Raw genomic sequence first — 16,784 nt, 5'->3', positions numbered from 1 at the left:
CACAAACACAGAGTGCACTGTGAGATTTCACTGAAAAGAGCCGCTGAAACAATACAAATGGGCCACAGCCTGTTTCCATCACAGGGGAAATCCTGCTGCCTGGACAGCCACTGATATCGGGTAAGATGAGAGGGACTGGAGAGAGAGAGAGAGAGAGAGAGAGAGAGAGAGAGAGAGAGAGAGAGACGAGAAGGAGAAAGACAAGAGAAAGGCAAAGTGTGTGGGGGGTTTAAGTCCAGAGGGAAATACAGCGCTGAGGTAATGTCAGGATGGAGGCAGTGAGAGAGGTGAGACTCAGGAGAGAGGGGAAGCTAATGATAAAAAAACAGTTGAAACGGCTAAAGACTAGACAACTCAGAAGGCCCACTTGGAGAACTCCTCAGGTCAGGATGCAGCTGAGCAGGAAAACAGTACAGTCGAGAGTCTTTGTTCGTTGTTAATCAACAGGTGGAGAGGAAAGGAAAGTTGAAAAGGAGAAGGAGTTGAATCACCACAACGTGTGTCGTATAAAATAATAACAACAAGATGTTTTAAATGTGCATATTGTAACTATTAAGTCAAGACCCTGAGTTGGCAGTTTAACTTTTTGTCTGTTTACCAAAATGTGTTGACCAGAAGACATTACCTAGACGGTAATTTCGTCCTGGCGGTTGTTCTGTCTGTCGGTCTCTTGATTGGTCGGTCGGTCAGTCTGTCCGCCGGTCTGTCCACTACTTTGTTGATTGGATTTCATTAAAAAGATTTCACAGATGTTCATGGTCCCCAGAGGATGAATGCCATCCTGCTGCTACCTGTCCAACTATCCTGCTGTAGTTCATTATTTCGTCAGTACTGAAACCTCACTTCCCAAAGTCCTGAGAGCCTGCAGTTAGCTCCACCAACCAGAATAATTCAATAAGAACACAAAGTCTCAAAAAAGAGTCCCTGTTACTCTGGTAGCAGTGAATCAGCTGAAACATGGAGGACTTTGCTCTTGTAACGCAAGAGGAGCACTTACTTAAATTGGTAATTTTCTTTTTTCAATGTAAATAAAAAGGTATGAAACTCCACTATCCATAAATCACCACTAAAAACCTAAAACTAATATCAGCTAATTCACCATTAACAAACCTGGCAACCTGAGAGGAGCTACTAACTTCAGCAGTATTTGGCATTTAGAATTGGTCAAATCTAATTACCATTACAAAAACATGCTTATATTTGAAAGATGCAAAGAAAAAATTTAAGCAATCCTTGAGAATGTAACTGTAATCTAATTGCACCTGATTATAGTTCCTAATTTTCATAATCCTGATTACATGTAATCTGTTACTACCGGACCTGGCATGTGACCAAATGTCCTGAACCACAACAGGCAGCAGGATATCCCAACCTGGTGTTGAATTGTGACTTAAACCAGCAGGGTTCCTCCATGCTAACTCTCCCATACATTCCTACACAGAAAAACACTTTGGCAAACTACCGTGCTGTGGTTTCCTCTTTATAACATTACGCATGGCGACCGGGGAAGAAAGGCAGACCCGATTCATCCAGCGCTCCAGCCATGTTGAAACATTTAAGGACTCTGTATTAAACACTATTCGAAAGTATATAAAACAGAATTCACAGATGTCTGACTTTTGCCGTGCAATTTGACTCCGAAAAGAGCTTTAATTCAAACGAGATAATAACTTTAAATGACATCATGTGTTCTACCCTCAGCTTAATTCCTCTATTTGGGACAATGGGCGGAGTCATACACGAGGATCCCTGCTGTCAGGTGGGGGGGGGCACTAGACCACCTACTTATGAGTCTTTCATTTGCTGCAATTCAGAAGGAAAGCGGTCATAAATAGATGAATGAGCCAAAGTGGATAAATATTTCAGAATGTGCCAGTGGAACATCGAGTGCAAACAAGCAACTAAGCGACTGGTCCTTATTCTGCTTCCTTATTTTATGATAGGTATAAAAGTACGATAATGTGAATTGAACTGGCAGAAAATGAAAGCATAAGAAAGACTGAAAGAACATTTGGAGATACCTGTTAGGCTGTTAATCCAAATATAGAGAAACGCAGAAAAAAATGAAAGAAAATAAAGAAAAAGTTCTGGAGGTTTATTTCTTGCCATGTGAGCCTCAAGGACCAACCCTAACCTCCATTCAATCAAAAAATAAACTGCACGAGATCAGTTAAGTTGACCAGTTGGATCAGATTCATATGCCACTTTATTGATTGCCATGGTTTGACATATACAACAGTACATAAAGACGACATTAGCAGCCATAAAAAGTCAGACTGTGGTGGTGTTTTATGATCCGGTTCCTCCTCCTTAGGTGCCTCTCTGAGCCAGCCAGCGCCGGGGAACTGATTTACTCGTCACACAAGGGCGACATATTTAGACATTGTGTGCTGGAGGTAGTCGGTAAAGCTGGCGGGGCAGAAAATGACCCAGACAGTGGGAGTGTGGAGGACTAGAGGGACTCGCCAGTTAACCTCCCGCCATTAAACCAGACGTGATTTCTGACCAAGGGCCATGGGACAATGGACTGGACTACACTAATTACACACCCTGACATGGATAATAGGGAATGTGCTCGCTCTTTATGAGGACGAACAGACGACTGTGGATCCGTCTTCAACAATTTGTAGGCGTAGCAGAAATAAAAGGTCTTAAATGTAGCTTCTCAGACGTGTGGTCTATGCAGTAAAAGCAAAAAGGTCCTTTTAAATCCGTCTGCTAATGACTGCAGGGAGGAAAGAGTGCGAGGTAGCAGAGCACGTGACTCAATGAGATGGACTTGGCCCTATACGCTTCAGGTAAATAACTCAGATTTAATGCATTTCTTATATAAGTAATTATGTCTATGTTCATATTGACCTGCCCAGGTGTCAAATTCTAACTCCCACTAATCTAAACTAGTGTTTTGTGTACAGTATGTGTGCTATATGGGACAACTTATAGGGGACCGGACCACCTACCAGAGACCACCTCGATGTCCAGGACTGAGAAGCAAAAAATGACACTTTCAGCACAAGAAGACTTTCCACCATGAGCGCACACACACATGGAAAATATATATAATTTGTTTTCACTCACTTTTTCCAAGTTTATACGAACTCACAACTTTCTCCAGCTGTAAAGATTAGACGTCTGATCCAGCAGCAAAGTAGACTATTGGCAAAGAATAGAAGACCGCAGATTAGGGAAAAAAACAATAAATAATGCAGATTAGAAAATAATACTTGTAAAATACTGTATAGAATACTGTAGAATAGAATAGAGTATAATATATTTGAATATAATAAAATACAATACAATACTGAAGAAAATATTATAACAATGTAGAATATAATCTAAATTTACAGAGGCATTTATAATGTATTCATGTCATATCATGTAATATGGCTATTTGTATTTAAGTGGAATAAACTTTGATTTGCAAAATAGAATAGAATCGCATAGAAGAGCAATTTCCCTTTACTGTATCACAAAATGGTATTTTGAAATCAAAATAGCTGTTTTGATTTTTTAGCTGTTATGAAGCCAGATCATTTTTCAAATATGTGGTAATAAAAAAGAAAGCGTCTCTTTCATTTACTGTAATGATAATATAATTAAAATATAATTTATGATGTCAATCATTTAGGCTATTAGAGATCATTCAACTGTACTTTTAAGGGCTCCTACGAGGTTAAATGTAAGACTTCTACAAGTACAAAATGTTAACAGAAAAAGTGTTGTAAATAAAAGTCAGTGAACAGATGTACAGTAGAGCTGGATCACAACACAAAAAATATTGACATCTTGCACTATATTATGAACATGTTGATTATTCAAGTCAAATTATATAAACATAAGTGTTTGTTGATTACAACTACAAATTGAACCTAACCCTAAATATTTTTTTATTCATCATTTATTTACTTATTCTTATTTTTTATTATTTTTTATGTATTTATTTGTATCTATTTTTCTCACCCTCTGCATCAACTTCCGTGTCATGTTTTTTTATTTTTTATTTCGTTTTAGTTTTGTTTTAGTTTTGTTTGTTTCTGTAAGAAGAGAGAGAGACGTACAGCAGCAACACTTCACTGTCCCGCCTCTGACAGTAAAGCGGGTAACCAGAGATTCAAAAACAATACGTCATCCCACAATGCACCGCGCTCACGCTCTCCTCGCAGCATTACCTCATCCCACAATCCACCGCGAGACTAAGAATCTTCTGGGTGGTCGTCAAGGCAACGCGCCTTATCGAAAGGGCTGGTTTCCCTCCTCCCTCCACCCCGCGCTAACGACACGCCCCCCAGCCAATAGGAGAGCCCCGTCGTGACATCATGGCTATTTTTAGAGAGGCAGCGGCAGCAGATAAGGTTTAGCCTCCACGCTGCCGGGCTCAGAGTATACACACACGCGCACCGGAGCAGAGCGAGCACCGCGGACCAACAGTGTCGGTGGCTGACGAGAAACAGTGAAGAGCCACTCAACGGACTCGATACAAGGCTGGATACTTTGGCGACATCTTTGTGAACTATTACACTCTGATAGAAGTAAGTCTCATTAAGAACAGTGCGCACTCCAATGTTTGGAACTTCTTTTTACGCACAGAGAGGACGTTTTGGAAACCAGTGTGTTTTTTCCAGAAGAACCGGGGGAGGAAAAGTTGTGTTGCTGAAGACTTTAGTTGCTACTTCGGTTCCTCTTCCATGTATACCAAAATGGAAACTACTTTCTATGACGACTCACTCAACGCTTTCTCCCAGCACGACAGCGCCGGCTTCGGATACAGCAACCCCAAAGTGCTGAAGCGCAACATGACGCTGAACCTCGCCGATCCGTCCGGCGTCCTGAAGCCTCACCTCCGTGCCAAAGCCGGCGACATCCTCACCTCCCCCGACGTGGGCTTGCTGAAGCTGGCCTCGCCGGAGCTGGAGCGGCTCATCATCCAGTCCAGCAACGGGCTCATCACCACCACGCCGACCCCGACCCAGTTCATGTGTCCCAAGAATGTCACGGACGAGCAGGAGGGCTTCGCCGAGGGGTTCGTCCGAGCCCTGGCGGAGCTTCACCACCAGCACATGCCGGGCACCGCCAACGTGAGTGTCCCCTCGGCTCCTCAGACCGGTGTCAACGCCGCGCTGCCGCCGGTTGCCGGTGCCGCCGTTTACAACAACAACAACAACAACGCAGCCATGCGCTCCGACTCGCCGGTTTACGAGGACTTGAACACTTTCCACCCGGCCATCAGCACGGTATCGGCAACGGGTTACACCACCTCGGCTATGTCCTTCCCCGCCGCCCCGCCGCAGCTCCCCCCCATCTACGGGCAGCCCTCCCGGCTCTCGGCGCTCAAAGAGGAGCCCCAAACTGTGCCGGAGATGCCAGGGGAGACGCCTCCTCTCTCCCCGATCGATATGGAGAACCAGGAGCGCATCAAAGCCGAGAGAAAGCGGATGAGGAACCGCGTCGCCGCGTCCAAGTGCCGGAAGAGGAAGCTGGAGCGCATCTCCAGGCTTGAGGACAAAGTCAAGAACCTCAAGTCCCAGAACTCGGAGCTCGCGTCCACCGCCAACATGCTGCGCGAGCAGGTGGCCCAGCTGAAGCAGAAGGTGATGAACCACGTCAACAGCGGGTGCCAGCTCATGTTAACGCAGCAGCTCCAGACCTTCTGAGGAGGTGACAGCAGAGAGAGAGATTAAAGACGATGGTTGAACGAACCGGACGCGTCCTGTGAGAGTGTGAGTGGCTGCATCTCCCGTAAATCGTGACGGGGTTTTGGGATGATGTGGCGCGACACTGGCAGGACCGGGGGGGAGGGGGGGGGGGGCTGCACTGAAGTGCCACGCGCTCCCCGGTGGCGCGTCCCCAGAGAGGGGCTCGGGACAGTGACAGCACCCATGAACAAGAGGGGGGTGGGGGGAGGGGGCATGACAACAAACAGGATGCCTTTCTGTATCTGTTTCATGCTGTATTTCTTTCTTTTTTAAAACAGAACTGGACTGAAGTTTTCTTGATTTATTTTTTTATTGTCCACACCCAGCTCTGCATGGAACTTATCATGATCATCAAAGGAGAAATTCAGTATTAGAGGATTTAGGAACCTGCAATAGAGACTTTTCTTGCTGTGTAGCCATAAAGGCCTCGAACTTGGGCGTGTTGGCCAACTCTAAAGGGCTGAAACGTTGTAACAAAAGCTGCCTGACTTCTGAGTTACAGTACAATGTACTTGTTTCTTTCTTAATTGTAAGAAAGTCAATTAGAAAAGCTTCAAGATTTACTTGTTTTTTTTCTAAACTTGTTTTAATGGGGTTTCACTCATTGTTATATGTATATAAGATCAACTCGGAGTACTTATGTTTACCATTTGTAATAAGAATACTGTATACATTTTTTTTAAATGTTTTGTTTTCTGATCACTTCAGAAACTAATCAATATTTAAGAAAATAAACCAGATGAAATGAAATTGTGTGTGTGTGTGTGTGTGTGTTGTGTGTGTGTGTGTGTTGTGTGTTGTGTGTTGTGTGTGTGTGTGTGAGAGAAAAAGAAAGAAAAAGTGGGTGTGCCATGTCACGAGCTCAAACAATAAAGCATGTTGCAACATGTTGGTATAGTTCCCAGCACCTCAAGGTAAATTCCATTAGTGCAGGTATTGATCCGGGCTCACTGAAGGAGATCAGGTCCAGCTTGAGATATCTCCACTGTATGTCTCACACAGACAGATATCTGAAGAGTATACATGTCTTATAAAACCTCCCATCGTTCTCAGGTGTTGACACAATACACTGTTATTACAACAGGTATAAGCAACATCTCACTGATTTGACACATAAACAGGAAAATCACACATGTGCTGTTGCACCATACAGTTATTCAGCACTTCCTGTCCTCGTGTGACTTAAGAAAGCCTCATGTCGAAAGACATTTTAGGTCCTGTATTGCAAGTGAATACACATATCTACTCCATAAAAAAGTACCACTGTGGTGTGTTTTCTGGATACCTTGTAGACTACAATGTACTTTTAATGAGTAAAAAAGTAGCTTAGAGGAACAAATAATCAATATGTTCAATATGTTCAGGTATGACCAGAGTTATTTTGACGAACCATTACACATATATGTATCTTGTATATCTGTATACAACTGAAAGTAAATGAACTTAATGTCCACAGTAAACCCAGCAAATATTATAATCCTCATCCCTGCATATAGACTCTAGTGGCAGCAGGTGAATGTGTCGGACGAGGTCAGGTGTGGCAGTCAGGTTACAGTGTGGAACTCTCACGAGCCACCAGTGTGTCCTGCTGGTAATGAACCACTAGAGGGCGACACAGACCCATTGACCTGAAAGATGAAATGAAACGTTGCAGTTTCAAAGTCTTCATGTCTTCTCTGCAGCTTGTATGAGTCATTGCTTTAAATGAACACAGACCTGTCATGATTTCAAGAGTCAAAGAAACAGGACAGGTTATTAAATGGATGGAGTGAAGGATAACGTGATAAATATATATATATATATATATATATGTTTCATTGTCCACTTTGCCCACATTGTTGTTTTTTTCTTTTATATACATTTATTCTAAAGGAATATTTTCACAACATGGTTTTATGCATAAAGCAGCCAATTCAACTGTTTGAGTCTAACATGAGGGTAATTCAATATCAATTATTATATCTATACAATTAAATTGTAAAAAAAATTAAGAAAGTTGATGGTCTGGCGTGGATTTACTCATTATTTATTCATTTATGAGGTCCAAAAAAACAATTTTTATTCATATATTTTTTTTTTATTATTTATTATTATTTTCTTATATTCAAGATTCAATCATTTATTGCCATATCAAGTTTATTTGGCGCTCATTAACAAAGCATATAATCATATTGCTTACACAACACAAATACACTACAGTACTATATCATTATAATCATCGTCATGATTCTAATTCCTCTGTAAATCTGCTTTAGCCTGTTCTGATTTCTTAAACCTGGGGCAGCGTGACATCATTTCCGGAAGGCGGAGTCCTGCCCCTTCCATATAAGGAGAGGGCGCGCTCGGAAGATCCACGTCACGTCGGAGGAGGAGGCGGGCATTACGGGAAGTGAGTCGAGTCTGAAATCTCTGCATAATGCTGCGAGGTGAACCCTGAGAAGTTACAACCGAGAGGAACACTGGACCGCATGAAGGTCAAATCAATGAAAAGATCATCACAGAGGCAACGAGACGTCTGTTTGATGTCAAATTAACAGATTAATACAAATTATAATGTTAAAAAATCGCAATGAAAATCCAATGTCTAAATCCGCAGTAACTGTAGATCTGTAATTCTTTCATTTGATTGTTTATTTAGAAGAAACAACAAATGAACAATACTTATTCCCACAATGCAGCGCACCATAAGTAATTAAACAACGCCGTTAATAAATCAAATTCACAACCAGACACCCAACACTGCTGTTTTGTTTTGAGGTGCTTTTAATATAATATTGTTTTATACTGACTGTTATTTTTAGAGGAAACTATTATAGCCTATTTTATTCCACTACATTTATTTGACAGTTATAGCTAATTACTAAGATTTTATAAGGAAAAATATATAACCATGAAGTATCAATCTACCTCAACTAGCCCCTATATTAATATGCTGCTGACATGTTAATACATTCTGATTTATAAAACTACTTTAAGTACAGTTTTGAATGGATCTTGTATTTTTAGTGTATTGTTTGGCTTCTGCCATTTGACACAAATAAATAAATGACTTGTGTTTGGTGTAAAATATGGCACAATATCATCATTACGGTTTTAGTTATTATTTCACAGGCTTTTCAGATATTAACAATAAAGTTTGATTTGATTGAGCAGAATGGGGTCATGCAGGGAATGCAACGTCTCTGCACCCACACACAGTTAGAGTGAATGCGTGTTCACTCTATCTCTCTCAATTCAATTACATTGTTTTTTTAAATCAGGTTTTTGTGTTTTTATGTTGGCACTTGTGTGAAAGTTTTATGCCTCTTATGATCTTGGCCAGGACAAGAGGAGGATGAGATTCCAAATCTCTATGGGATTATACTGGCTAAATAACGGTTAAATTAAAAAAATATATATTAATTTAAAGGAACTTTATCTAAATGAAAGTTTCGAGAACAATGTTGCCAAAGCATCAAAATACAAAATTAAGCAAAAACAGTAAAATTACTATCAACAGAACATTAAGACTGTTTATTAAAATGATTTAAAAGAAGAATTGTACAGAAGAAACATTGTATAATTACAAACTACGATAATATTGTATGACTGGTATCATTACTGCCGTGCTGCTGCAGCCGTGCTAATGCTAAAATGGTTGGTCATATAATCTCACAAAGGGCAGCTTGAGCCGGACAGATCTGTCTGTATTTTGTTGCTAGGGCGGGGTGTTTTCACTTAGCAATAAGGTATAACACACACACACACACATGGACACACACACACACGCACACACACACAGCCAGAACCACAAGTTACAACAATGACTTGCTGAAGTGTGAAAGCTTGAGGAAATCTTTCCCCGTGTGATTAAAATGTTGAATATACTCAAAGGTTTTGGCGCTCAAGCGGCATCAACCTGCATCAACCCCTATGCTGTGGAGGTAATCCGGGTCAAGAGGAGGTATCTAGTTTACGGAATCTCGCACACCGAGGATCTACTGGATCTTCTGGTCGCGGAGGGGGTCATGACGGCAGAGAAGCGATCCGTCGTCTTGACCATCACGACTCGCATGGATCAAAACTCCAGGGTCCTGGACCACCTGGAGGCCAGAGGTGAAAGGGCGTGTCGGATATTCTTCCATCCGTGTCTCATGTTGGCAGAACCCAACCTCTACCAGCGAATCAAGACCTATGCTGGTGGTGTGAATGAACGTGTCCGAGATGCCAGGAGACAGCTGATTGGATATTTGCTGGAAAGAGACTGGAAAGAGACTGGGCTGGATGGAACTGAGAAGACTCGTTCTTTATCCGCCACCAAAGGAACAAAGACATCTAGAAGCCCTGAAAAGGAAGACACGAGCGTGCCACTTCTAAAATCAGAGGAGCCCAAACCGGCACAAAGTAAACCAGAACATCTCATCCACATGATCGCTTCAGAAGGGGATGTAGTGCTGCTGGAGGAGCTGTTGAAAGACGCTGATATTAACTCCGTCAATTCCTCCAACGAGACTCTTTTACATGTAGCTGCTGAGCGCGGTCACCTGTCCGCCATTGAGCTCCTGATCCGCAAAGGAGCCCGACTGGACCTGCAGGATAAGAAGGGTCACACGGCTCTTCACAGGGCAGCTGGAAGGGGTCACGCCGAGGCAGTTGGGGCCCTCGTTCAGGCCGGGGCCCCCATCTACGCTCTGGATCTGCAAGGCAAAACCCCCGTTCACCTGGCAGCGGACAACGAGCGCCTGAGTTGTCTGGAAGTCTTGGTGAAGGTGGAGGCCAAGCAGTCGGAGAGCCACGACACTCAGGACATGTTTCTCCACACGGCCACTGTGGGGGATGACTGGAGGCCGGCCCAGTTGCTGCTGCGGAGCGGCGCCGCCATCAACGCCAGAAGCAACCGGGAACTAACAGCTCTGTTTGACGCCGTTTCCAGGAACGACGAGAAAACGGTGACTGTCCTTCTAAACGCGGGGGCTAAAGTGGAATACGATGTTATACATGAGGCCGTCAAGCTCCACAATGAATCAATTTTACATCTGCTGCTCGGTGAGTCTTTTCACCTGTGATAGGGGAACCTATTGGCATAAATAGAATCTATTATTAATAAGTATGTATTCTTTAGTGTATAATCACCTGAAAATGAATAAGAAACCTGATCTTCGTTGCCTTAAAATTAGCCTTTTATATCTACGTACTGAGCGGGTTTTCTTCACGGAGCTGGTCGCCATGTTTCTACAGTAGCCCAGAAAGGACAAACCAACCTGCTTCTACTCCACACGCAGGGGGGCGCTGTTGTTTTCGTCTCCAGGGCTGAAAAACAACAACACGTGAATCCTCCATTGGTCTTAAGGAGCTGCAGACTACCACTTTCACTTTACGTTCACTTTTTTTGAGATGTTAGAAGGAAGCTGCAAACAAACAAGCTGTCACTATATCTTGTTTTCAGAAGCCAGCTTTTTACCTCAGCACACCGATTTATTTAACCTCGATTCAGTCCTCACCACCGAGCACCTGCTCCTTTTATATAGCTTGTATGGAGTATTGTGCTTTTATGTAAATGTGTCCTGTCTGGATGTGATGTGTTGTGTTTTTAATGTACACTTTTTAATAGCAGATATTGCACATATGCAAACCTTAGACGATAACACATTTTATATTCTATTGTCTTGTCTAAACTCCAGATAATCCCAGAGGAGCTCTGAGTGCAGAGGCTCTGGGTTCTGCTCTCTTCTCAGCTGTTAAACAGAACCATGATGGAGTGGTAACCGCTCTCATAGACAGAGGAGTGAATGTGAACACTTTAGACCAACAGGGCTACACTCCTCTCCTGTTGTCAGCTGAGCTGGGTCACACTGACGTCTACAGGTAAGTGTTCAACACGGACTAAATGTTGCTAAAACGTGTCTCTTCTACACACGCACATTCACCATCTTATAGCAATGGGGTGTCAGTGACGTAGCTGCTCACATTGCTGACTGCTCCAGTGTTATTCCACACTACCACCAGGGGGCACCAGTGAATGATATTGTTCATTTTTACGCTCAGTGGCTTTAAATTTTGCTTTTGCTGTATTGTTTTTCTGATTTTTGCATGTGACAAATCTTGACATGTACAGTATACAACAGAACATAGAATATAAACATATATCTATATTATATTCAACACAGTTCTTGCTCCTATATTACAACATATATTCTATATCTCCATTACTGCAGCTCTTTCTTGATTATGATTGTGTGTGTCTGTAGATATGTCCAATATGATTTTGTTGCTTAATTGCAAATAATCCTATATTTACTTGAGTCAGTCCTCCTGTATTTACCAGTTCACTAAATGTTGCTGGGGTCAGCAACATTGGAGAAACAACAGTAAATCAGATATATTGTTAAAAATAACCCAGCCTAGTTTAGCCAACTCTCTTCCAATGAAAGTAGCTAGCAGCACTTGCTCCAAAAGTTGCTAAATCTGGCGAGAAAGTCGCAGAGTCGGCAACCCTTACAGCTCCTCCCTTCAGGCCTCCCTCCAAAGCCACTCCCCCAAAATTATCATAATGAACGTAAACAACGAACATATTCTATTCCATTTCTGCCAATAGATTCCCCCAGATGCTACACACTGTACCTTTAAGTATGTGTTTCTCATTTCAGAGCGCTGGTAGCAAAACAGGCCAAACTGGATGTTACTTTATCCGACCTCTCCTCAGCGTTGCACCTGGCCGTCCGCAGTGGCAGTGTGCCCATAGTGCAGACACTGCTGGAAAAAGGATTGGACCCCAACATTACCGGACCTAAAGCCCAAACCCCTCTACACCTGGCAGCTCAGTGCAATAGGCCAGAACTAGTTGGTCTGTTGTAAAGAGCTGGAGCACAGGTAATTGTTCAACCAGTGTCCATTTTGTAGATTTTTTCTTGTATATGTTTGTGGAGAATTGGAGTTGTGTGTCGTTTCTTTAGGTAGATCCAGTAGCCCAGGATGGGCTGACCCCTCTGCACATAGCCAGTCAGCAGGGCCATGCAGGCCCAGTGATCCGGCCTCTTCAGGGCGAGGCAGACCCCGGAGTCAGAGACAGGCTAGGGCGGACAGCCTTGCACTGGGCGGCCTCTTCCCAGTCAGGAGGCTGTGTGGTAGACTTGCTGCTGTCAGCCAAAGCCAACCCAAACACCACTGACAACGAGAAAAAAGCTGCCCTCCACCTGGCTGCCGCAGAGGGGAAAGTAGATGCCGTGAGCTCACTGTTGTCCCACAGGGCAAAGGGAGGGGCTAAAGACATGGACGGCTCCACAGCTCTCCATTACGCAGCAGCTGCTGGGCACGCCAGCGTGGTTTCAGCTCTTCTACACTTCAACAACAAGGAGATGGAGGAGAGGAACGCATGGAGGAGAACGCCGCTTCACACTGCAGCTGAGAGGGGCCACGACAGTGTGACGGTGCTGCTCCTGGAGGCCGGGGCAAAGATCAACAGCACGGATCACAGTAAAGACACTCCTCTGCACTGTGCTGCACGAGGCGGACACCTGGAGGTGGTGAGGGCGCTTGTAAACTGGGGACAAACTGGGAACATGGGGCGGCAGAGGAGGAAGAAGGTGAATCTGCAGGTGACCAATAATGTGGGGAAGACACCTCTGCAGGTGGCAGAAAGTGGAGACACACCAGAACATGAGAGCGTCGCTACTTTCCTCATGAGAAAGATGTTTCTTATCAAATAAAAGAAGCTAAGAGAGAGAAAACGACAGGTGCTGGAAATATAATGTCAGCTTAACGGTATGAGGAGTTTTTATTTTGTGTTGATTCTGGTGGTTCCTGTGAACAAAGCACCAGCGTCCTAAGAAAACCTCTCATTTTACCGCAGCAGGGTCTGCTCAGTCCTGGTTCTGGTTCTCCTGTGCCTCCCTTCCCTCTAATCAGCCCAGCAATACGGCCTGGGTCTCCAGCTTATAGTTCATATATACAGGCATCTGTATTAAATTCATGACCTGTTAAAAGTTCCTCACAGTAACTTTAATAATGGCACTATTCTTTTATCGGTCAAATCATTGATTAAATCATATCTCAAACCTTGCATCATATCCTGTGAAAGGTATTGAGGACATGTTTTTTGTGCATACATTTGCCAAAGAAATAACATTGAAATAAAAGCATGATTGAGAGCTTTTATCTTGGGCTACAAAGTAAATATGTCTCATGTCCAACACTCTCATTGTCAATAAAGTTGTGTCTTGAACACTGAAATCTCAGTTCTGAAACAGACCTCCATTGAAAGTAGAATTTTCTCCATTTGGGTCATTGTCATATTTCAGGTGAGAAACATGTGCTCTTAACTCAAATTATCCATGAATCTAAGAGCAAAATAAATAACTTGTAGACATGCTGTGTTCTCTATTTTAATTTGTAAAACTAAATGTTTTGATGTTTCATTCACCTTTTATTGACAAAAGATCTGTAAAGATGCAAGTTGTGCTGGATGATTATAGGCAGGTGAAGGTAACTGCTGGTGATTCACATCTGCCATGTGATGTGTTTCTTCCTGTATGAATGTGAAAAGAGGAGTGGCTGACAAAACTAAAACCATGAGACCCAGAATGACATGGTGGGTTTTTTTCTGCTAGCTTTGTGTTTCCTCACTTATGCAACCTTTTTAGTTCTTGGTAATTCATTTCAATCGCTCCCTCATCACTTTTCCATTGCGCTGCTGTTGTGTAAAACCATTACTGCATCAGAAAATGCTTTGTCACACCTCAGTGGTCTGTTATAAATGATCACATAAGACATATTTAGATAATTATGTGTTTTATTAAATAATCACTTAAAGTATTAAAAAAAGGTTTTTTTGTTCATTCATTCATTCATTATCCAAACCGCTTATCCTGTTCAGGGTGGCGGGGCGCTGGAGCCGATCCCAGCTGACATTGGGCGAAGGCAGGGTACACCCTGGACAGGTCGCCAGTTTATCGCAGGGCACATGTAGAGACAGACAAACATTCACACTCACATTCACACCTACGGGCAATTTCGAGTCTCCAAATAACCTAAGCTGCATGTTTTTGGACTGTGGGGGGAAGCCGGAGACACTTTAGAGACAGCATTTGAAAAAAATAAATAAATAAAAATAAAAAATAAAAATAAAAAAATAATGCTTTTGTTTACAAAAGCAATTGTAAGTGCAAAATACCATGCACACGGTTGACTGGTGAGCGGGGCAGAAAAAAATGTATGTGTGAAGTTGGGGTGAAATCTCATGTTTTTTTGTTAAAGGATAAAAAATATTTTATAAAATTAGAACTCAATTAATTTATTCCGGCTAAAAATTATGTAACTATTTCAAAATGAATCAGTTTAGTTATCATTTAAAGACAGAATAATAGTGAGTCATTTATTTTTAAACTTATTTAAACTAACTTTACTGTACAATGTTTTTAGGTAGGCCTATGTGAGTGGTAAATTAAAAAGAATGCCTAAAATAAAACTATATGTGTTAATGCATTGTAAAGTTTAGAATATGTCCACTAACAACAACATTTCTCAAGTTGCCTCTCTATTTTCTAATCCAAGAAGATCCCTAATGTTTTTATTCAATTATCTATCAACACAACTCTGGGGTAAAGCGCTGAATTCAATTAAAAATTGAAGTTACATGGAGCAACTTGGTAGCCTGATGGGTGCATTGCATACACTGCAACTGCAACATATCGATGGTTCGATGCCTGGTGGGAACCTCTTTTGCAACCCATTCCCTTCACTGATAAAGAACCATTAAAGTTCTTAAGGGATTGTTACCCCCTAAAAACCCTAAACCATTCAGATAATCAATCAAATACAACTTAAATAGAAATTATATGATTAGATCTATTCAAAAGCATGAAAACCATGCATGCCCTTTTATATTTTGTACATTTAAAAAATAAAAAGACATTTCAGCAATGGATGGAGGACTGAACGGGCCCAGAGGCCCAAAATATCAGGAGCCCCCTGGCTTTTACTTACAAAATGTAATGCAAAGAGACATTTCCAACCAGGAAGAGACTCAAAATGACCACAAAGAAATATATAACGACTCCAAAGAGACACAAAATGACTACAAAGAGATGCAAAACAGATGCAAAATGACGCAAAGAGACCCACAATGACAATACAGAAGACATACAAAGCAACTAAAGAGGCTCACAATAACTACAATGAGATCCCAAATGACCCCAAAGAGACACAAAGAGAGATGCATGAAGACAACAAAAAGACACAAAACAAAAAGAGAATCATAGAGTTTGTGTGTCTTGCCTCTGTATAAGAGAGGTGGTGGGGCCTTTTTCATGACTGTGCCCTTGAGGGGCCAATTGTGTCAAAACCTGCCCACGTATGGATGGTTTCATGTCACTTCACAAGTTAGGAAAGTTGATAAAGTGTTTTTACTCTTCGTCCCAACAGAAGAACCAAATGTGTGTCACAACTTCTTTCCAGTTCAGAAGGACCTCCTCCTCTGAAACGTTTTTTAATGAATTCAGGATCTGAGTGTCTTTATGAAACACACTGATTCATTCAAAGAGAGCCTTTTGTCAATAAGAAACACCTTTAACAGCCCTCTGAGGGTTAACAGGAGGAAATGACAAACCACAGGCAGGGTTTGAACCTACAACCTTCAGACTCTTTCCTTTTACGGGTTTTTGATCTATAGTTTAAGGAGTTTTAAGGGGTAACATAATGATAATGCAGACCATGCAGGAAGGGCTTGGACTCAACTTTCAGACTTTGTCAGTGTCAACATGTTTCAGTGTCAACATGTTTCAGTGTGAACAGGTTTCAGTGTCAACATGTTTCAGTGTCAACAGGTTTCAGTGTCAACATGTTTCAGTGTGAACATGTTTCAGTGTCAACATGTTTCAGTGAGAACAGGTTTCAGTGAGAACAGGTTTCAGTGTCAACATGTTTCAGTGTCAACATGTTTCAGTGTCAACATGTTTCAGTGTCAACATGTTTTACTGTGAACATGTTTCAGTGTGAACATGTTTCAGTGTCAACATGTTTTACTGTCAACATGTTTCAGTGTGAACATGTTTCAGTGTGAATATGTTTTAGTGTCAACATGTTTCAGTGTGAATATGTTTCAGTGTCAACATGTTT

General features: G+C 42.2%; 2 protein-coding genes across 2 annotated transcripts; both read left to right on the top strand.

The window, feature by feature from the left end:
• The first annotated feature begins 4,365 nt into the window (after positions 1 to 4,365).
• On the top strand, positions 4,366 to 6,429 carry jun (Jun proto-oncogene, AP-1 transcription factor subunit). Its single transcript, XM_031868386.1, has one exon. The coding sequence runs from the start codon at positions 4,686 to 4,688 to the stop codon at positions 5,649 to 5,651; it is 966 nt and encodes a 321-aa protein (XP_031724246.1). The 5' UTR covers positions 4,366 to 4,685; the 3' UTR covers positions 5,652 to 6,429.
• Positions 6,430 to 9,547: 3,118 nt separating this feature from the next.
• caiap (CARD- and ANK-containing Inflammasome Adaptor Protein) lies at positions 9,548 to 13,378 on the top strand. Its single transcript, XM_031868253.1, is given in 4 exon segments — positions 9,548 to 10,718; positions 11,354 to 11,537; positions 12,320 to 12,542; positions 12,626 to 13,378. Coding segments are annotated over 4 exon segments (2,331 nt in total).
• Positions 13,379 to 16,784: the final 3,406 nt, after the last annotated feature.

Source organism: Anarrhichthys ocellatus, unplaced genomic scaffold (assembly GCF_004355925.1).
Source record: "Anarrhichthys ocellatus isolate YVR2014 unplaced genomic scaffold, GSC_Weel_1.0 scaffold42, whole genome shotgun sequence".
Taxonomy (NCBI): domain Eukaryota; kingdom Metazoa; phylum Chordata; class Actinopteri; order Perciformes; family Anarhichadidae; genus Anarrhichthys; species Anarrhichthys ocellatus.
This window is presented reverse-complemented; position numbering and strand designations above follow the sequence as displayed.

Coding starts and splice junctions, on each gene's coding strand:
- jun (XM_031868386.1), top strand. CDS start 4,686: ATGTATACCAAAATGGAAACTACTTTCTATGACGACTCACTCAACGCT.